The following is a 22,397-nucleotide window of genomic DNA, read 5'->3' on the forward strand; positions in this document are numbered from 1 at the left end:
CAAGAGTAAGTAATGACTCAGTGCTTGCACGAGAGGTTCCTTCCACTTTCTAAAATGCTCACGGTTGCCTCCGTAACATGCCTTATGCTGAGTCAGACCATTGGTCCATCTAGCCCAGTTTCGTCGACACTGACCGGCAGCAATCTCTCTCCAGTGTTTCAGGCAGGATTCTTTCCTCGCGCTACCTGGAGAAGCTTGGGATCGAACCCGGGACCTTCTACATGCAAAGCACATGCTCTATCATACTAAGCTATGGCCTCTCTGCCATAAAACATTACACAATAAAAACAATAACACAAATAAAAAATATGAACAGTATACAGAGGCATCAGCTAAAACGATTCAAAAATGAATATGTTGGCAGATTAATGACTTGGTAGGTCAAATGCTTCATGAATAATAATAATAATAATAATAATAATTCTTACCCACTTCTCTGTTTGAATCGTATAAAATATATAAAACTGAATTAAAAACATAGTATACATTACTAAAATCCTAAAAAGAGGAATTTACATAGCAGTGGGAAGTAATAAAAGAGAGGAGGGAGATCCTCGCTCAGCAGGGGTTTCCAGTGATTAGGTGGAGTCACAGAGAAGCGTACCTTTTTCAACCTGGCCAAATGCAACTCTGATGTTGATAGAACATGAAAGATAGCCTCTGAAGAAGATCTTGATGAACTGGCATTCCTATGGTACATGGAGGTCCTTTGGGTATCGTAGACACAAGGTGTGCAGTTTTGTTTTGTTTTTAAGGGTTAAAGGTTTTTACCAGCACTTTGAATTGGTCCCAGAAACATACTGGAAGCCAGTGCAACCTTTTTAATATAAGATTTGTATGCCTCTCAGTAATCGGCTCTAGTTTGGGTGTTTGGACACTTCTGAAAGACAATCTCATGTCTAGTGTTTTTACAGTATTGAAAGCTGCCCTACTATCTCCATTATTTCTCCACCATCTAGAAATCTAAAGCTCTGAAAATGCCTATTCAGTGAACAATGTTTCTTGTGCCTGATTCCTTGTATGATACGTTCCCCAATTTTCCATCGAAAAAGTAGATTGTTTAAATATTTGATGTTTGAGTTCTGTTTCATCTAAAAACCTTTCATTTATTAGAAGGGGCTGGCTTTAACATCATGTTAAAACATTCGGTCTGACACCCTAGTTGTATACATCAAATATTACCTTGCTTTATTCAAGCCAGTACGTTAATTTGAACAAATGTTAACATGTGTGATACTGGCTTTTATTGTAATAGGTGGAATGGAAAATAGAGTGGATAAATCAGACAATGTATTTTGTTTGCATTCTCCATCTTTATTCCCTTAATCCAAGTAAAATGCATATGTTCACTTAGATGCATGCTCAAGGAAAGGAATATGAAGCATCTTAAATTTTTCATCAAACATTAGGGAAACCACTGCCTGAAAGTGCAGTGCTGGAAAAATGAAGACTTAAATGGATAATGTGGAACATATTCTTAATTCTCTAGTTGAAAGGGACACTTTGCCATGCATGCTCAACCAAATCTTCTGATCCTCTTGAGGGCTGTTACATATGCTATGCAGGGACAAAGTTAGGTTTACCACTTTGTGTTCAACAGACAACTGTGGCCAATCTCTTTTCCCATATGAGCGTGCCTGTATGGTGCTCGAGTTTGTAAACACATTTGAATTGCATTGAGCTGTGTCCTTGTATTCGTGGAAGGCATTTTTTATCTACCACTGGCTTCCAGGAACAGATGGGTGAAAGGGCGTTTTGACTGTGCCCCAAATTGGCTTCAGAGGGTTGGGGATCCTTCAACAGTATTAGAGGTGGTGTTGGGGGGTTGTCTACCTTCTTCTCACTTAAGTGTTTACATTTAAGTGAAAAGATCTTCTAGAAGATGAAAACTCCTAGAACTGGTTTGTTGATATGGATCCACACAGCTCTCTGCAATGTTGGGCTCTCTTTGGGTTGTGTGGCTCCAGGAATTTTTATGATGAGTGCCTGCACTTCAAAATTAACCACTACACCACTGGCCATCAGTTGGGAGAGACAACGGCCTGGTTCAGACAACACGCTAAACCATGCTGCTTAAAATGGTTAAGCAGCATGGTTTAGCGTGTTGTCTGAACCAGGCCAATGTTGGCTTGGATGGACCAATGACCTGATTTGGTATAAAGGTAGCTTGCTGTGTGTCTTGGACATTTCAGTGGGCTTTTGAGCTAGCTAGCTGAGATATCCCATTATATTCCTGTTATACTATTTGTGGGTTTGGGAACTGTTTCATGTTGTATGATGCCTTGGGTGCTTTAGAACTAAGGCAGAAAGGTGTGAATATTTTAATTTTAAAAAATAATAAATAGAAAGGAAGAGTCTTTTCTTTTGCATGTCGTATCCTAGCACAGAATGTTTATTGTTTTCACCTTCACATGAAATGCTATAGCATGTTAAGGATCTGATGGGGAGAAAATGAGTGTTCAGTCTGGGGGTGAACTTTGTGAAACTTAACCACCTGTGCAACTTCCATTTGTGTTCTCCTGTTAGCAGCCAATTAGGTCAGCCATTGACTAAGGAGAACAAGCCTATAATGTTTGTCTTCTAGCTGCTGTTAAACAGGATTGTCACTGGAGGGTCAGATTAGAGTTCATTCAGCCGAAGCCATGGCAGCAAGAGTAGCCAGCCTCGGGTCAGTCCTGCCTCATGAGATTTTGAGGGCAGTCACTTCAGAATTTATAGCACACTGAACATGATGCCTTGCATTATTGCCTCAACTCTGGCATTTGTATGGATGTTTTAGCTGGTTGCATTTTGAAGACAGTTTTTCACCGCGGCTCATTATACTTCTATTTTCTTTCTTTACAATGCAATGAAAATAATTCAAGTAGTGCAGGGAATATTTTATTTTTGGCTACCACCGGCATAGAGGTAAACTTACATGCACAGGGAAGTTCGCAAATCAACTGGGAGATGCACAAACAGCTACGGAGGAGGGACTGTAAAGGGATTGACATGAGACTTTCTTGGAAAAGTGTTCAGAACCTTCAGCTGGTCCAGAATGCTGCAGCCAGACTGTTACGGGATGCTCATGACTCCCTTGTTACAACAGGGAGTTAGTTCACTGGCTAACATCTTTTTTCAGGCACAATTAAAGTCCTAGTTATGACCTATAAATCTGGAAGGCCAGGCGATCTGAATCTTGGGGCCATTTATGCCATAGAGTTCAACCCCCTGTTCAGTGCAGGTATCCAGTTTAAAGCATCTCTGACGGATGGCTGTCCAGCCTCCTTGAATACATTATCATCTTTGGTTGGTACTCCAATTACGCCCATTCCTGGATAGGGATAGCCTAGCCACGGTCATGTCATGTCTAGCCCTGCTCCCCCTGGGTTGGAAGAAGGTATTTCAGGCGATCAATCAGAATCAGACTCTGAAGTAGAGGAGTCGGCACCAGACACTGGCCAGCCTGTACCAGTGGGGGAGAAAGCTGGTGGTGATCTCTCTCTGGAGCTTATCTCGTCAAGGGCAAATAATACACAGTCAGTGGGAAGCCAACATTCTTCCGAAGGAGAGAGCACGCACAGGTTAGCTGATCCTAGAGTGCGCCACCGACTAAAACGGGTGGAGTGAAAGGAAGGCGAGAGAAAGTCGGCCTGGCTCACATCTCGTCAGAAGCTGCCTCAGAACTAGCCTCTCTGAAGTTAACACGTCTTGGGAAAAGGCTTTCCGTTCTTCTTGAAAGGACAATTACCTCGCTTAGTTTGCAAAGTTTTGCCTAGGGGAAAGTTCCTAGAGATTAGACTCTCTTCAAGTGGGAAGAGATGTTTATTGCTTGAATAAAGCTTTGTGGATTACTTAGCAGGCATCATTATTGTCTCCCAAGAAGGCAGGAGGTTTTGAGAAACACGACAGGTCATTCATGCACTGGTAACCTCATCATTAGACTACTGTGATGCTCTGTATGTGGGGCTACCCGTATATGTGGTTCGGAAGCTGTAGCTAGTGCAGAACGGGATATCTAGCTTTGTCCGTATAAAACCTGTGCTAAAAGAATTGCACTGGCTGCCTGTTAGCTACCAAGCCATGTACAAGGTTATGTTGTTATCCTATAAAACCCTAAACTACTTGGGACCAGGATACCTAGCAGACTGCCTTCCCTTATACACACCCAGACAACATTTCTGATCATAGAGGGAGTCCTGCTCTTCATTCCAAGATGAGCAGAATGTCGTCATGAAGAACCTCGACGGCGGGCCTTCCAATGACTTGTATGTGTTGCTGCCTTTAAAAAATGATTTGGAAACTGCAGCTGGTCTAGCTAGCTGGAACTGGGCGTTCTGCTCATATTGCACCAGTGTTTCGTCAGCTGCACTAGTTTCCACTCCCAATTCAAAGTACTGAGCTTAATCTTTAAAATCCTTGATGCAAGAATGGGCAATCTGTGGCCCTCCAGATGATGGCAGATTGCATTTCCCATCAGCCATTGACTATGCTGGCTAGGACTGATGGGAATTGCAGTCTGGCATCATCTGGAAGGCCACACATTTGCCCACCCCACCTAATGGCTTGGGACCAGGTAGCCTGAAAGATTGCCTTTCCCCATATATACCTTCTTCAGAGGCCCTGCTCCAAGTGCTCCTGTCAAGTCGGGTGGGTGGCAGCTAGGGAGAGGGCCTTCTCAGTAATGGGACTTTCTGGGGCCATGTTTTATTTTTCCTTCTTCCAGGCTTTTAAAATCTGATCATAAATATGTGTATTCATCCCACAGCTTCTATAATGTGTATTTTTAGTTGTGTATTTATTTATTTGGCTTTAGGTCTCTCTCTGCTGGAAATTTTTGAAGCTGCAACTGTTTTACAATATTTTTAAATGGCATAGTTTGTCATTTTATCTTTGCGAGCCACCCAGAGGGCAGCATATATTTTATATATACAAGAACTTATACCTTGTTTTCCTCCTCCAAAGGAGTTGCTCAAAGCATCATACAAAACCAAAAAAAAACTAAATAAAAAAGATACCATAGTTGTGTGTGTATGTATATATGTTGACCCATAGTATACATAAAAGTCTTCAGTCTTTGGGAAGATCTTCTTTAGCATAACCAAGGATACTGTAGGACAAAAGCAAATGTTCGAAAGTGAAACAAGGACAGCTGCTGCAGATGCCTGCAGCTAAATTCTGTAGCTACTATTTGCTGCTTAGGCTGTTGTGCGTGTGAATATGGGGTAAGGAAAGAAAATGGACTCGTTGACCTGGTTCACCAGACACAACAGACAACGGTGGCTTAACTTAGCAATGGGGGCTGTTGTATCGTGCCGGGAACCCTTTTTGTATGGCGCCTGCAGGCCCCCTCCTTGTCATGGTGTGTGAATCTAGAATCATGGTTGTTTGAGTCCGTAGACAATCCTCAAATAACCCTAAAAGAAGCTGCAGGTTATTTGAGTGTTATCTAGCCTTTCAAACCTACGACACTGGATTCACACAGCACAACAAGCTATGAGTGCACTGCTGCTTGCATATTCAAAATGGTGGTTGGTGCACTCCACTAAGCCCTGCGGGGAAATTAACCCACGGTGATTTAGCATTACATGCGAAAAGGCCCATAGGCTGTTTAGAATTCACCTTAAGCCATGGTTTAGAGTAATATAATGAGTCCAATCCCCTCCTGCGCTCACATGCTCCCCACCCCTGCTTCGTGACCGAAAAGATGAGTTGAGAAGCTTTCACTCCTAGCTTTTAATGTTGTTTGTGGGGTCATTTGAATCCAACAAACTATGTTTAAATGTGGTTAGTTTCTAACAAGCCAATTTCCAAATTTGGATCATATGGGAAACTGCGGTTAACCAAAAGTGGAAACTTATGAACTCTTCCTGCTCAGCTGCACTGGAGGATGAGAAGGGTATGCCAAGGAGCAGACTAGGTTCATTAACATCACATCAAACCATGGTTTAGAATGACATCTGCATGTGGTCAACATTGGAGTAGTAATACAGCAGGAAAGGTAATATTAGGGCTTCCTTTGCTAGTTGTAGCAGCTCATGATAATACCCAAGCAAAAATTTCTTGATACCAGTTAAGAGGTGACAATGATAGCTAAGTTGCCCTTGTTTTCCAATTATTGTTTTTTATTACATTTCAATGAACACAGTCACAAGACATATGGGCAGCCTATCTCTCTCTCTCTCATATGCACTTACATGTGTCTGTGCTGGAATTTTACAGTAAAATGAGCAGCTGGAAGACAGCGCTGGGATTTCTGCTGCTGTCACTTTTTACACCTGCAGGGCTTGGAAGATTTAGTTTAATTTTATGAAATCTCTGCTACCTCCTTGTTCTGTTAGTTAAAGTGATTTATTGAAAACTTCTGGGGAGATCTGAGAAGGGAAGAAAAAATTCTGGATGAGATTTTTTCAGATCTACTTTTGAGGATGTAGTCCTATGCATGTTTAGACAGAGAAAAGTCCTACAAATCCCAGCATTCCCGAGCCAGCCATGCTGGGAGTTCTGAGGACTTTTCTCTGTCTAAACATGCATAGGATTATGCCCTAAATTATGAAAATTCCAACAGAGTGGTGAAAGTCCCCCCCCCCATTTTTCCCATTCCCCCCCCCCCCCCCCAGCTCTAGCCTGCTACTGGAGATTATTGAGCTGTTTGCTCATATAGTTGGGTATTTATTTAAACTAGTCATCAAGTGCAAATTGTTTGCATGAGAGTATGGGACCCATTTCAGAACAATTATGAATGGCTATTAAAAATCAATCCTTATTTTATTAAAACAGTAAACATATGGCCAGCTAAGAATGGAGCAGCTTAACAACTGTATCACTCACAACTTTTTAAAGTTTCCTTCTTATGTTTGCTTGGAATGGAATGAAAATGGGGAAGCATATTTTGCATAAGTTGAAACTGAATTCATCTGCGTGCAATGAATTACCCAGATAATTAAAGTTGCTTGGTACAATGAATGGCTTTAAAAAGGCAGGAAAATTGCTAAGACTTAAATACTATAAGCATGTAATTGCAGAGAATGGTATAAATTTATGTGGTGTCTGTTGTTTCTATAATCTTAAGTTACACCCTGTGTTGTAAACTAAATTTCTCTTGCCCCAGGGTGTTTCTAGAAGTGAGGCTGTCTATGTTTAATAGCTTTCTGTGTGTGTGTGTGTGTGTGTGTGTGTGTGTGTAAGTAAACAACATTTAAAAGGATACTGCAGCACGCTTTAAATAAAAGTGGAACTAATAGTCATCTCTTTTCCGTTTTAATTTCCTTGTATAGATATACTTAAATTATTGTCCTGTTGAGTGTTCACGCAACTAATTCAAGCGTTTCTAGTAGGAAGTCATTAAAGAATAGTATGATGAACGTGGGTGGGAATTTCTCATTTGTTTGTGATAGCTTACAGAAAAGAAAAGAAAAGCCTGCCAATGATTTCTGCTAAATGTCTTATGCATTTCTCATAGGTGAAAAGTTGGTTATGGGCATAAATGTTATCATATATTGCTAGGGTCTTATCACACTGACCATGAAAAAATATAGAAAGGCGTTTAGCAAGAGAGTTGATCATAAGGCTAACTATGCAGCCATATGTGAATCCTATGGCAATCCTTGACGGCTACAGAAGATGATATGTTAAACTGGGAGGAGGATTAACCCCTATGTTGCTGTCCCAATGATAATCCCCACTGCTACCCTGGGAGAGCCAAAACTTCCATTAGTAACTTGGAAGTTATTGGGACAGGTATCATGACAGGGGTGTGTTTGGGTGTGGGGCAGGTGGAGGCAACTTTCTTCAGTTACTTTTGATTTGCTTGGGAAGCTTTCCATGAGTTTTCTCACCCACCCACCCTCTGGGGAAATTCCTGGCCCCATTTCTTCAGCTCTACTGGGTTTCGTTTCATTTGGTTGGAAAAGCACTGGAGACTTACTCTGACTTGGACAAGAACTACACTACTGCTTTATAATGGTATCGACAACTGTTGGGGCCCAGGACACACTCCAGGTACAATTTTCAAACTGCTTTCAGAGTTTTATATCCTCCTTAGTGTGGATCTGGTCTTGTTTGTCTTATGAATATACAAGCAGAGAACAACTAAGGCACTGGCACCTGTTTAACTATGGTTGCCTGCATATTTTTATTTTGTTAGGGTGGCTCCTGGAGCTAAAATGATCAGATATAAAATAGCAAGGAAATAAGTCCATTCTAAGGATGTGCAGTGCCCTTTTCTGCAGGGTGGGGGGAAATAAGGAATTAATCTTTAAGGATCTTCCTAAAAGATCTTCGCAAGAGGATCTGCACAGTGTTTCTCTCTCTCTCCCTCCCCCCCCTCTCTGTCCCGCTCCCTCCCACACACCTTGATAAACTGCCATTTTCAATATTTTATAGAAAGGCAGGATTTTTATATATATATATATATATATACAGTTAGAAATATTTTATTTGCTTAGTGGATTCATGTCCTTCCTTTCCTCCAAGGAGCTCAGGATGGACTATAGATTTCTACCGCCTCCATTTTATATCATTACCTGAACCTTGTGAGATAGATTAGGCTAAGAATGAAATAGGCTTGGTCAAAGTCACCCAGTGAAGTGCCTGTTTAAAATAAGCAAACGTGCCCCCCATAGTTGGTAAGGTACGCCATGGTTTATCATATGGGTTGTCTTTCCTACTGGAGAGGCACTAACAAGTTATTTCAATGTGTGCTCTGTCTACCTTTCCCTCTAATTCTCCGATTGAAAACCCTTTTTCTGTTTTCATCCAGCCTTCTAATTAAGACTGGTAGTAGCTTTATCAAATTTCATCTCGTTAGGGCTACATTTTCTGCTTGTCATTAAGATGTGCATCTGAAAGCAAAGGGTAAACGAGCAAAAGATGCAAGTCTTTTATGTTATCAGTTTATGCTAATACAAGTCTGCCAAGTTCAACGGCCAAACCATCTTGTAGCTGGTTTTCCAGTTGTACATCTAGATTCGATACTAAAAACGCTCACGTCTTCAGCTATTCGCCCCCCGCCTCCCTGTACAGTAGTGTAGAAGAGCCAACGCTCACAGGGAAGCAGCGATGGGACTTTTTTATTAGCAGGGATACTAATGTCATACCATACTTCTTTATTGTGTTCCATAGATCCATGAAAAAACAAGAATCAAACATGAAATCATACAGTTAGAGCTATTTATTTATTTATTTATTACATTTTTATACCGCCCAATAGCCGAAGCTCTCTGGGCGGTTCACAAAAATTAAAACCACAATAAAACAACCAACAGGTTAAAACACAATTACGAAATACAGTATAAAAAGCGCAACCAGGATAAAACCACACAGCAAAGTTGATATAAGATTAAAATACAGAGTTAAAACAGTAAAATATAAATTTAAGTTAAAATTAAGTGTTAAAATACTGAGTGAATAAAAAGGTCTTCAGCTGGCGGCGAAAGCAGTACAGTGTAGGTGCCAGGCGGACCTCTCTGGGGAGCTCGTTCCACAACCGGGGTGCCACAGCGGAGAAAGCCCTCCTTCTATTATCAACTTTAGTCTAATACTCAGAGAGCTCTAATCCTGGCCGCCAGGATACTAATGTCATCCGCCACCTCCCTTGAAGTTCCCTGTTCCCTTTGAGCTTAGCTGCAATCTTCACAGTAGCTGAGGGGTGAGTGGGTGTGTTGAGTTTGGGTTCTGGTTCTGCCAGGTCCAAGTCATCGATCAGGTTCTTTTTGTGATTGTTATTTTAATATTTTATTGGTTTTGTATGCTCTTTTAACTAATTTTATGTATTATATTTTATTTAGTGTTGTTCCCCGCCTCGATCCCGAGGGAGAGGCGGGTAATAAATAAATTTATTATTATTATTATTATTAATAATAATAATATTAAAGTTGAAACAAGCCACTTGTACAAAATATTGACAGTTTATTGATGGGAAATGGAGGCAGAATATATACATGTGAAGAAAGTTGGCACCTCCTTCCAGCAAATTAAGTTTTTATAGCTGGGTATCTATCAGGGGCCCCACGATAGATGGAAGCCGTCCCATTGAGCCATAGCAGGTTCTCCAGGCAAGTAACACGCCCAGTTCCTCCTGAAGCGAAGCCAAAGCATGAAGCTTGCACATTGCATCTTATAGGCTCTCTTGTTAGGTTCCTCTCAGGAGATGACAGGCTGCATCCCTGCCCCCTCTCAGAATAAGCGGTGTGGGGGGGGGTCCTCTTATGACACCAGATCCTTTGGTCTCCCTCTCACAGGTTCTCACAGCATCTCAGCTTGGGAAAATAATTACCCTGGTTAGGAGGGAAAACCTCCCGGCTCATCCGGAAATAAGACTCTATGGGGAAAAGGGTAACATAATTATGAGAGGCCCATCCGGGTAATAAGGTCCACTCTTGTCAGCTAAAGCCTGCTAAAATCTACTCACAGTGGTGGCTACGCAGGTCCCAAAGCAGCATTTTGGAACTCTGTGAAGTCCATATTTCTGCTCACTAACAAACTCAAGATGGGGAATGGATTTTCCAAGCCACAATAGACTGTTCCCTGTTGTAATGCAAAGTATTTCGTTGTGTCTTGGTCTTGAATAGCCAGTTGCAGCCCGTCAGCCGTAGAAAAGACCTGTTCCTGGTGGAGAGAAAAACTGCGGGAACTGGTTCATTGACAATGGATTAACTCAGTTGCCTGAATTTATGAACACACACAAGAGGGAGGTATCCATGGACTTAAAGGAACCCCAGTATTTGTGTAAATAAAAAAATGAAAACAAAACAAAAAAGTAGACGGCGAAAATTTTCATTTATTTCTTTATTACATTTTTATACCACCCCATAGCCGATTCTCTCTGGGCGGTTCACAAAAATTAAAACCATAATAAAACAACAGTCTAAAAACACAAATACAAATACAGTATAAAAAGCACAACCAGGATAAAACCACGCAGCAGAAATTGATATAAGATTAAAATACAGAATTAGAACAGTAAAATTTAAATTTAAGTTAAAATTAAGTGTTAAAATACTGAGAGAATAAAAAGGTCTTCAGCTGGCGACGAAAGGAGTACAGTGTAGGCGCCAGGCGGACCTCTCTGGGGAGCTCATTCCACAGCCGGGGTGCCACAGCAGAGAAAGCCCTCCTCCTAGTAGCCACCTGCCTTGCTTCCTTTGGAAGTCAAAATCCCCATGAGGACTGAGTATGCTTAGTGAGGATAGAATGTTGGCTGCCTGCTGAAGTGGGAGAAAAAGAAAAACGGGGAGGAAAGTGGGAATGAAATGGCGTATTCTGGAAAGGGGGCACGTCTGGCTAGCTGGAATCCTGATCAGGAGAACTTTACATTGCAACATTTTATTCGAGGTCCCCTTTATTAGATTGTTAATCTGATTCTTCTGTTCTTAATTAGATTTTTGTTTTTTTAAAAAATGCATCTGTAATTGCATTTTAATGTGTGTTTATTATGCGAGTTGCATTGTGAGCCCCTAGAGGGCTGAATCGTGGCATACGAATCTGAACAACTACAACAAGAAAGACATTGTACGGCCATGTCCCCAAGTCACTCCCACAGGATAAATGATGATTCTTCCTAGCTAGTTGCTTGTTTATCTCCACCGCTGAAGCCCCGCTGCAATGCATTAGCATGGACCGAATCTACATTACTGTAGCTGTAACATTATAGATAGCTCTGGATGATGTCAGTGATCACGTGATGTGTCCCTTATATTGTTATACAGAAAAGTTTTGTACCGTTTTACCTTTCGTTGTAACACTTCTGCGTCGTTAGACTTCTTTCAATGTGCTCCGTTGTTACGATGTCATCTGTGTCGCATTGCGAAACTAATGTCACATGATCCCTCACCGGGCTTCCTGTCTGATGTAACTTCCTCTACACGCCTTCAGTAACCGTTGTTAGCACTGGTGAATGGAATGTGTTAAATCTTTTTCATTTTTAAAACATTATTTCTGTGGCATTATATGCAACCTACCTCAGGTAAAAACTTTTAAAAAATTTTTTTATTAAAGGATGTGCATATGCGCATCCTTTAATATATATATATATATATATATATATATATATATATATATATATATATATATATTTTAAAAAGTTTTTACCCGAGGTAGATTGCACGTAATGGCATGGAAATAATGTTTAAAAAATGAGAAAGATTTAACACATTCCGTTCACCCGGCATCCCTACACTTTCCTCAAGAGACAGACAACTCCGACAATCCACAAACCACTCTCTCTGAAGAACTCCCGCCACAAAGATTTGAAATTATGAGCATGCACATAAAGGAATGTTAGCTAGAGAGGCGCGGAAAATACAAAAACAAGGAAGTGGGAGGCGCAGAGAAAGGACAGTCTAGGAATTGCAAGGATCACAGAAACGAGAAGAAGAAACAACAAAGACAACGGGGCAACGAACAGTGTGTTCCACAACAACATTACAAGAAAAGGTAAGTAACGCTACTGAGCAACGGTGTACAAGGTAGCGATACAAGTTACAATGTTACAAAGGCTCAAAAAATCAATATAAGCAGAAGTGTAGATCCACACATGGATGATGGTTGACAGATAGATGAGAAAATATTCCATTTTGTTGCATTCATGCTTGGCATTGATGTAGTAAAGAAGTGACTTGAAGAAGATCATAGAATCATAGAATAGCAGAGTTGGAAGGGGCCTACAAGGCCATCGAGTCCAACCCCCTGCTCAATGCAGGAATCCACCCTAAAGCATCCCTGACAGATGGTTGTCCAGCTGCCTCTTGAAGGCCTCTAGTGTGGGAGAGCCCACAACCTCCCTAGGTAACTGATTCCACCGTCGCACTGCTCTAACAGTTAGGAAGTTTTTCCTGATGTCCAGCCGGAATCTGGCTTCCTTTAACTTGAGCCCGTTATTCCGTGTCCTGCACTCTGGGAGGATCGAGAAGAGATCCTGGCCCTCCTCTGTGTGACAACCTTTTAAGTCTTTGAAGAGTGCTATCACGTCTCCCCTCAATCTTCTCTTCTCCAGGCTAAACATGCCCAGTTCTTTCAGTCTCTCTTCATAGGGCTTTGTTTCTAGACCTCTGATCATCCTGGTTGCCCTCTTCTGAACACGCTCCAGCTTGTCTGCGTCCTTCTTGAATTGTGGAGCCCAGAACTGGACACAATACTCTAGATGAGGCCTAACCAGGGCCGAATAGAGAGGAACCAGTACCTCACGTGATTTGGAAGCTATACGTCTATTAATGCACACCTAGGTAAACGTAGGTAAACGTAGATCCACAGTCTACGTTTACCTACGCTGGTCAGGGGCTCGGCTACACTTGAACCTTTATGTGCAAGACCAGAGTCCAGAGCCAGTGCCCTAAACAGCTACCAGAAGAAATGGTGTCGGTAGATAATAGGAGCAGGTGTAGCAGGAAAGGGTGATCTATTCCCAGGATGGACAGCTTTTTCCAAGGGCTGGGACCTGTTGTTGCCTGAAGATATATATTCAACACATGCACGTTGACATGTTTGGTATTTTTAAGCTGCAGTTTGTGTCAATATTATCAAAAGAGACTTCAAGTGTTCTTCAAAATACCAATGCTAATAAGATACAAATACTTCCTATCTTATTTATTAGCATTGGTATTTTGAAGAAAACTTGAATTCTCTTCTGATAGTGGGTTACCATTGCTGTTATCACTCATTAGCCTGAATTTTGAGAGGTGGACATTGTTCCTACTGATATTCATTAGAGTGATTCCAAAGAACTGTTTGAAAAAGTTACTTTGAAATATATACTGGATTCCCATCTATAAAAGGTGTCTTTCTGAATCACTGGGTTTTTATTGTAACGTGCCGCTTTGTACATTGATATCACAGGATCATTCTAAAACGACGTCTTCTATATTAAAGGTTGCGTGTCAACAATGAATCATAATTTCAGGTTCTTGAGGTTTTCCTCTCGTTTGTATTTGCCTCTTGTTACACAACACATATCTCCTCCCCTCCCCACTTTTAATGTATCAAGCCGGTGTGCAGTGCAAAAAAAGTGCTTAAATGTCAAGTATTCTTGGCTGGTTCTTGGTTTTGTTTTCATGAGTTTTAAGATTTATATGTTTCTCGCCTGCCCAAGGGCCTCTACTTCCCTTGCTCGGCTTCGTCCATTTTCTTCTGCTGCCCCTTATGCCTGGAACGCTCTTCCAGAACATTTGAGAACTACAAGTTCAACCGCAGCTTTTAAAGCTCAGCTAAAAACTTTTCTTTTTCCTAAAGCTTTTAAAACTTGATTTTGTTCTGACTTTATACTGTTAGTTTTACCCTACCCAGTGCCTGTTTATCCTACCTTGTGCCTGTTTGCATTCTCTTCCCCTCCTTATTGTGTTTCATTATGATTTTATTAGAATGTAAGCCTATGCGGCAGGGTCTTGCTATTTACTGTTTTACTCTGTACAGCACCATGTACATTGATGGTGCTATATAAATAATAATAATAATAATAATAATAATAATAATAATATATCCCACCTTACTATTTTTTATTTTATTTTACTCAAATCAGCCCCCCCCAAAAAGGGGGATTTAAAACAATAGCTAAAGCATAATAATAAAAAAGAAATATATTAATGCTGCAATTGAGAAACCACAACCAAAGGAAACGATTAAACAGCAGATAAAAATTAAGTTAATAAAATCTTCCCTAAAAAAGCCTTCTGAAAGAGAGAAGTTGGCTGCTCACCAAGTTTAATGTTGCTGTTTTGAATTTATATTTATAGTTAAATTGGGTTTTATTCTTAGTCCTTATATTGGTTTCTAGTGTTGGTAAGCCATCTGGAACGTCAATGCCTAGGTGAGGTAAATATTTTTGCAATAAGTGCTAAATAACTACATTATATTGGTATTGGGTTAGTATCCAGCTATTTCCAGTTCCCTGGTTGCTAGGTTATACCCCTCGGCTGGCTTTAAATCTTTCTTAGTATATCTTCTCAACGTGTGTTTTGTTGTAGGCTTTGAAACGGCGAAGTCCTTTGCACTCCACGGCGCACATGTCATCCTTGCCTGCCGAAACGTTTTGAGAGCAAATGACGCTGTGCAACGCATCCTAGACGAATGGGTAAGGGAATGTGCTTCTTGATTCTACCCCATCCTGACCGCGTTCAAAGGCTGTTGGAAAACATGAAGGTTCAAAACAGGGATGGAGAAGAGGAGGAACCCTACTTTAATCAAAACCTTCCCTTTGATACAATCAGCTTTTCTAACGCTTAACCATGGTTAGCGCTACCCATAGTTTGTTACTTTAACCCTGGTTAAGATTAAAATTTACAACGATAGCAGGGTTAGCTAGCTGAATTAAATCTTGGCGCTGAAGGGTGGGATCAGCTAGACGTGTTTGTTGTTTTGCAAACAGAGTTTGGGAAAGCAGTGAAACTGCCTTAAGCATGGCTTTTTTCATAGTTAAGTAGTAGCTAAGGTTTTGGACTGGCAGTCGGGAGATCTGAGTTCTGGTCCCCACTCGGCCATGGAAACCCACTGGGTGACTTTGGGCCAGTCACAAACTCTCAGCCCAACCCACCTCACAGGGTTGTTGTTGTGAAGATAAAATGGAGAGGAGGAAGATTATGTGCACCGCCTTGGGTTCCTTGGAGAAAAAAAGATGGAATATAAATGTAACAACAACAACAACAACAACACTTTGGGCATGGGGGAAGGTGCACACTATTATTTTATGTGGAGCCATTGAAGTTCATGGCACTTCACACAGTAACAAGACAAGGCCTGCCCTGGAAAGGCTTATAATCTAAAATATGATATAGTTGGCCAAGAAAGAAGATGGAGGAGAAGGTAAGACCACACAATAGTTATTTGTTGTGTTGTTGCATGGAATACTTGAAACTTTGGCAGACATGTAGATAGGTAAAATGCTGAAATGTCATGTACTATGTTTGGACGAAAAGAAAAAAGAAAAGGATTTAAGAGCCTGCTGATATTTTCAGTGTAGACGACCCAGATTTTGTCCGCCTTGTGTAACATGCTGCTAATAATGTGGGTTAAATACATTGGTCAGTAATTCTTGGAAAGATACACTTTAAAATGTGGCTGTCTCAGTGGAGCTAGTCCTTGTGAAAACGTTTGATGCAAAACTGTAAGCTGCCTGTGAACATACCTTCATTCGGTTAATTTGAGGTCAATGTAGTGTAGCAGCTAGAGTGCCAGACTGGGAGTCCCTACTTGGCCATGAAAGCTCACTGGGTGATTTTGGGCTAGTCGCAGACTCTCAGTCCTACCTACCTCACAGGGTTGTTGTTGTGAGGATAAAATGGAGCGGAGGAGGATTATGTGTGCCACTTTGGGTTCCTTGGAAGAAAGAAAAGGTGGGATATAAATGCAATAGATAAATAATATATAAATGAATAATGTGAATGTATGTTGTAGAAACACCAAGGGTCAGTGCTATGAATACCCTTAGGTCGTTGTGGCGTTATACCCCACAAGTCAGTTCCCAAAGGTATGTCTGCAGTTTGTAAGTCTGTGGTTTTTAGAATGTTGGCCTGAGTGAGTGGAGTTAGAATGTCTTGGGAGGGGGAGGAGGGATATATAAGGGAAGGACGGAGGGGATTGAGGAATCTTTTCAGGGAACCTTTTCGGGGGGACTTGTTAGGTACTCTTAGAGTCTGTAGTGCTCTCTGTGTTTAGGGTACTTAAGTTCTGGGAAATTTGAGGGTCAGTGTAGTGAGTGGTGTCTTTAGGGTGTGGTGTGCACGTAGTGGAAGTATATTAATACTGATAATAAAGAAAGTTCAAGAGTGATTGTGTGAGAAAAAGGAAAGCGTGAATGTGAATGAGTGACCGGATTGTATGAAAGGTTTCAAACAGGTTTTTAAATGTTGTTATTTGAAACAAAGCTTATGAACTTTCAAAAATAAATTTTGATTGTTTTGTTTTTAAACTACCACAAAAAGCCCACGTGTCTGTTTGGCATTTATCATCTTAAGTTTACACATTTAACACCCACTCTGACAATCATTCACCTAAGCAGATATAACTCACAGCGCATTATTATATATATTAAAATCCATTCTCCATTTTAAACCCCTTTCTCCACATAGTTTGGAGGAAGGTGGTTCTTATCCCTTGCCTCAGGCGTATCAAGCGGTGGTGCTTGGCTTGAGCAGGGAGTAGCCTCGGCCGGGTCTGGTGTTCAGAGCCTGTGTCGCCCCATAAGAAGTGGTGGCAGCCGTGAGGTCTGGTGTTCAGAGCCTGTGTCGCCCCATAAGAAGTGGCGGCAGACGTGAGGTCTGGTGTTCAGAGCCTGTGTCGTGGCATAGTAAGTGGTGGCAGCGTCGGGATCCAAAGTAGACTCTGTTCATTTATAGTGATAGAAGTCAAAAAGGATTTTATTTGTGAACAGGACAGAGGGTGGTTACTGTAACGCACCTCAGAGGTCCTTAGCTGTGAAAGTTACATATTACCTAAGTCAGAGATTGCGCTGATACAATTCTCTGCCAGGATATTTTTGTCTGTGGTGAGATACATATTATAAAATATCAAGTTTACCATTCCTGACCTCAATTGAAAACTCCCAGTACCATTTTATTTATTAAGGTTGAGTCTCTGTCTGATAAAAATGGATATCTTAGCGTTGAAGAAAGATGCCCTTTCAGACAGATGTAAACGTTTAAATAAATGGGAAAAAGCATAAAGCTATTCTAGATACTGGAGCTTGTTTATCTCTGATTAGAGCAGATCTGGTGATGAGGGTGGAGATTATTCCTCACAGAAAAATTAACATCAAACCTGTGATAGGGCCCATAATTGAAATTCCGGTAGCCGAGATGGAGGTTACAGTCGTCATCGGAACAAATGAGAAGATATGGAGAAACTCAATGTGAGATTTGTTTGAAAGACCATGTTGGATGAACAGTAATCGGTACCTGCTGATCTGACTGTTTTTTTCTCAACGCACAAAATCTGCTTATGCGTGACTTCTAAAACAGCTTTAAAACACTACAACTCTATGAAGAATTAGTTGCGTCATACTTTACGTAGCAATTTGGTTTCCATTGGTGTTTGCCGCAATAAGTATGTAAAGTGTAAAATACTTGAGACCAAGGGCTTCTTTAAACGAGCGATTTATAGGTTGTGACTGGCCACTCACAGTTCTTTGCGGGTCATTTTAACGATGCCATGAGCCCCTGCATGTTCCTGCTGCCTTTCCTATTTTTTTCTGTATAAAATCCCCCCTCAGGAACCCCGATTCTTCTGAAATATGCCAGGATTTCCTGCTGTGTGCAGTCGAAGTTGCACTATAACATGCCCACTACAGGGCACTGTCCCATTAAACTGTATGGGCCGGGAAGTTTTACATTACAGGCCACGTGGTCACTGCTCTTTCCCAATGTAATTCAGCTCGTTTTAAATGTGGAAGAGAAGCAGGAAGCAGAGTAACGGTAAGGAAACATGATTTCCCCTCCTGTCTGAAAATCCTCCATGTGTTTGCAAGGAACAGTCGCCTGCAGCTCCCTGATGTGTGGCTGGAGACGGCTATTCCTCTTTCATGCTTGGTATTCTGGCTGCCTTTATTGAGGGCCACATTGGGGTTTCATGCGCCCGTGTAATCAACACAGCCATGAATGTTGCATTTCTGGGATTGAATTGAAGAACAAAGGTCCCATGTTGCCTTAGTTTCAAATTACTTCAGAAACACCGCATTTCATTTATTAACCAGTCCCCACTCCTAATTGTTCACAGTATATTCTCCTCTGCAAAGTGGGTAGTCGGAGTACCTTCAATGCATCTTTGTAATAGCTTTATTGTTGTTTATTGAGAGGGACTAATTAACTTTGATTATTGCACTAATATTATGGCACTTTGACAGTCCCTCAGATTTATGACTCTGGGAAAATAAACAAATGAAATGCAGGTGCTGGAGCAGAAAGAATAAGTTATTACTGAACTTTAATTACTTGAATTTTGTAACTAGGAGAGAATTAGTTGATGAATTACAGGATGTTTAAAATTTTCATCAAATTGTAAGCAGTCTTGGGAAAAAGATAAAAGACAACAGCTACTTAAAGCGAAGAAGAAAAGCACATTTACAATAAATGCATTGGTATTGCTTGTAAAATTCTGAGGCTAACAATCAAGTGCATTCGTCTGTGTTCACTAACACTAGTGGGCTGCCCATCGAAAATCTCTTCTTTAAACTTTGTGCTCTCTTCCTGCCATTTATTTGCATTCCACATTTCTTGATGCCATTGGCTGATCTGCCCTGAAATCACAATGGGGCGTTAGTGGCCCATTACTATTGGCTTAGCTGCCTTGATGTCACAGAGACCAGTAGGAGAGGAGACACAGCAGAACTAGAATCTAAGATTGTTACAGAAAGATAACCCATGTTCAAAGTGAAGTGACCCGGTGGCTTAAAACGCAGAGTGCTTACATTAACTGTTCTAATGTTTTGATGAGAGTAAATCAACTTAAACTTGCCGGCCCTTTCGACTGATTAAAAAGGAGAAGTGTTCCTTAGGATTCCATGGGAATGCTGCGCGAAGCTGGGGACTTGACTGGCCCTGAGAGAACAGCCTTCTTCTACTAGTGCTCCTTTCTCCATGCTAAGAGCACATAGTTAAACTATGGAACTCACTACCACAAGATATGGTGATGGCAACCAATTTGGATGGCTTTAAAAGGGAGTTGGATGAATTCCTGGAAGAGGAGAAGGCTATCCATGGCTACTGGTCCTAATGGCTAAGTGCAACCTCCAGTATCAGAGGCAGTAAGCTTGTGTGCACCAGCTGCTGGGGAATTTGGGTGGGAGGGTGCTGTTGCACCATGTTCTGCTTGTGGGACCCTGAGCGACAGCTGGTTGGCCACTGTGGGAAAAGAGTGCTGGACTAGATGGACCCTCGGTCTGATCCAGCATGGCGCTTATGTTTTCAGGGGCATGAGAATTTTAAAAGCAATACCAATGCATTTACTGTAAACGTGGGGCTGGAATCGTGCTGTGTGGCTCTGCTGCCTGCAGAAATCCCATGTGCCTTTGTGCACATGATACCACTTGACCTTCCTTTCAGGAGCACTGACTTCATGCACCTTTGGGCAGCCACATGCGTCCTTTCTTGGGGAAGACCCAGGTGAAGGGGGACATTGGACAATGATGCCCAAAGATGAATAAGAAAGTATCTAGGCAGTCATGCCCAGGAGTGCCTGTCCTCCATTCCTTTTTCCTGCAGAAGAAAGGAGAAGGGGAGGTGCTTTCAGCAGATGCACGGCAAAGGGGCTGCAAGCTCCTTTTCCGTATGTCAGCTGAGTGAAGGAGGCGAGACAGTAACGAGATGACACAACTGTATGGATTGAAAATCAGGCCACATTTATTAAATTTGATCTGCAAAGAGGGATCCTTGAACACCTATTCCATTACGTCGGGATTTGCAGGTTACTAAAATCGGGTGAAACATTCTTTGCCTGCTGGATGTCTGTTATGGAACTGGCACCCTTCAGGATTTCCCCATTTGGGTAGGGTGACCATATGACCGGATTTGCCCGGATTTGCCCGGATTTTTGATGGCAAATCCGGGAGGGGGAGGGGAAATCCGAATTTCCCCCCCAAAGAGCAGCTCTAATGGAAATTAACAAAAATGCTTATAACTCTGTCATTTTTTAAAGATAAAGACGTGAAACTTGGCACAATGGTAGCTCTTAGGAAGGGCTTTAGCCATACCAAATTTGAAACAGATCCGTTCATCCATTGATTTTTTAGGATTTTTTTAAAAATTGAGGTTTAAAATTATTTTTAAAATCGTCATTTTTAAAGATAAAGAGCTGAAAGTTGGCACCATGATAGCTTTTAGGTAGAGCTTTAGCCATACCAAATTTGAAACAGATCTGGGGCCAGTAGCAAACCCTGTTAACAACAACAGCAGCTTGCAATGAGTGAAGATACAGTCAGAAAAGATATTTCAGGGAAGGGGAGAATGTAACACACAGAGTATAGCAAAAGCTTCAAAGTACAGCAAAACCTACAAAAGTAGGAGTGAGTGATGTTAATTTCAGATATATTGAATCTCTCACTTGTTCTTTATTTCAGTGATTTTAGCATTAAGATGTTATGTAGAACAGATTTGTCTTAAATGTGTGCTGTAAAATCAGACATGTAACCAAGGCTATGTTCGGGTGGGCACGCCCCCTTGGTACTGGACACGCCCCCTTGGGGGCGACCATGTTGTCCTCCTTTTTGGTTTCCAAAATATGGTCACCCTACATTTGGGGAAAGGGGAGACATCCCCTCTCACTTCCCCCCCAGGCTGCAAAACACTGGGTGTGTGAGGCGAGAGGGCCCCACAGGCAATCCATATCCCCCCATTGGGGCCCACAAAACCCTCAGTGGGAAGCCTTAGGCACCACCTGTCTCCACCAGTGATGCCACAGAATGATCACCATCCCTATCCAGGCAAACATAGCTCACCCAAACCAGCCGACCTAGGAGAATGCGACCAACTGATCCAAAAGAAAACCCACCAAACCAACCTAAGACGCTCTCACCCCAATTACAGTGTAAAGCAGGCAAAAAGACACACAGTCAAACAATCGGACTGTGTGCCAGAAATTCCTGCTCGGCCCTCAAAAGATTACCAGTTAAACCCCACACTTCATAGAGGGAGAGAGCCACCCTTCCAAGAGTCTAGGAGGTGGAGCCCCAGAGGCTAATGTCACCCCAAATGTCACTCCTGCTGGTAGTGCCACTAAACCTCACCAATGCTGGGGCCTGAGGAGCGTCCCTTCGTTCCCTCTCCACACCTGTAATGGCCCCACTGCAATCAGGCAAGCTGAATGCGGGGTAGGGCATTTGTTGGTATTAGGCCATCTGTCAGCCTAATCCATATAACTGGGTTGTGGGGACAAAATAGGATCCAGTATGATGATGTCTAATGTTGGACTATGGATCAGCCTAGAAGCTCGTTGAGCGACCACGAAGCACTCTTTCTGAGCAATAACCTACCTCACAGGGTTGTTGTGAGGGGACCTGTGAGTTCCTTGGAAAGAGTGGGAACGTATAAAAATGTGTTCTGGTGTACTGTGGTGTAAGAAGGACCTATTTGCATTTGGTTTTCAAATTGCCTTGAGGTTGTCATTGCATGTTTTGGTTGATATCGGTTTCAAACTCTGCGATGATTTCTTGGACTAGGGGGAAAAAGGGGGGAAATTAGAATTCAGAGCTATGATTCATTTTAATCAGAAAGGAATTGTCAAGCATAAATCTCGTCTTGAGTAGTGGAAAAGGCCCTAAAGCAGCCAGGAAAAGAAAATATCAATACTTTGCAAAGGAGGAATGATTGTTCCAATTCGCAGCTTAATTGACTTTAAGGCTTAATGAAAAACACTCTGGTACAGTTTGTAAACACATTTGCTCAGGAGAACGCTGAAATCCTATGCCACGAGCTGAAGAACTCAGGGGCTTATTTCGTATT

At 41.7% G+C, this 22,397-nt stretch overlaps 1 protein-coding gene across 1 annotated transcript in view; it reads left to right on the forward strand.

Moving 5' to 3' along the window:
• The window catches only part of WWOX (WW domain containing oxidoreductase), a 743,733-nt gene that overhangs the window by 26,377 nt on the left and 694,959 nt on the right, over positions 1 to 22,397 (forward strand). Inside the window, exon 5 of the mRNA XM_063141391.1 lies at positions 14,937 to 15,043. Within this exon, the coding sequence (XP_062997461.1) occupies positions 14,937 to 15,043 (107 nt within the window). The remainder of the gene's footprint in view (positions 1 to 14,936; positions 15,044 to 22,397) is intronic.

The sequence above is a fragment of the Elgaria multicarinata genome, chromosome 14 (assembly GCF_023053635.1).
Source record: "Elgaria multicarinata webbii isolate HBS135686 ecotype San Diego chromosome 14, rElgMul1.1.pri, whole genome shotgun sequence".
Taxonomy (NCBI): Eukaryota; Metazoa; Chordata; class Lepidosauria; order Squamata; family Anguidae; genus Elgaria; species Elgaria multicarinata.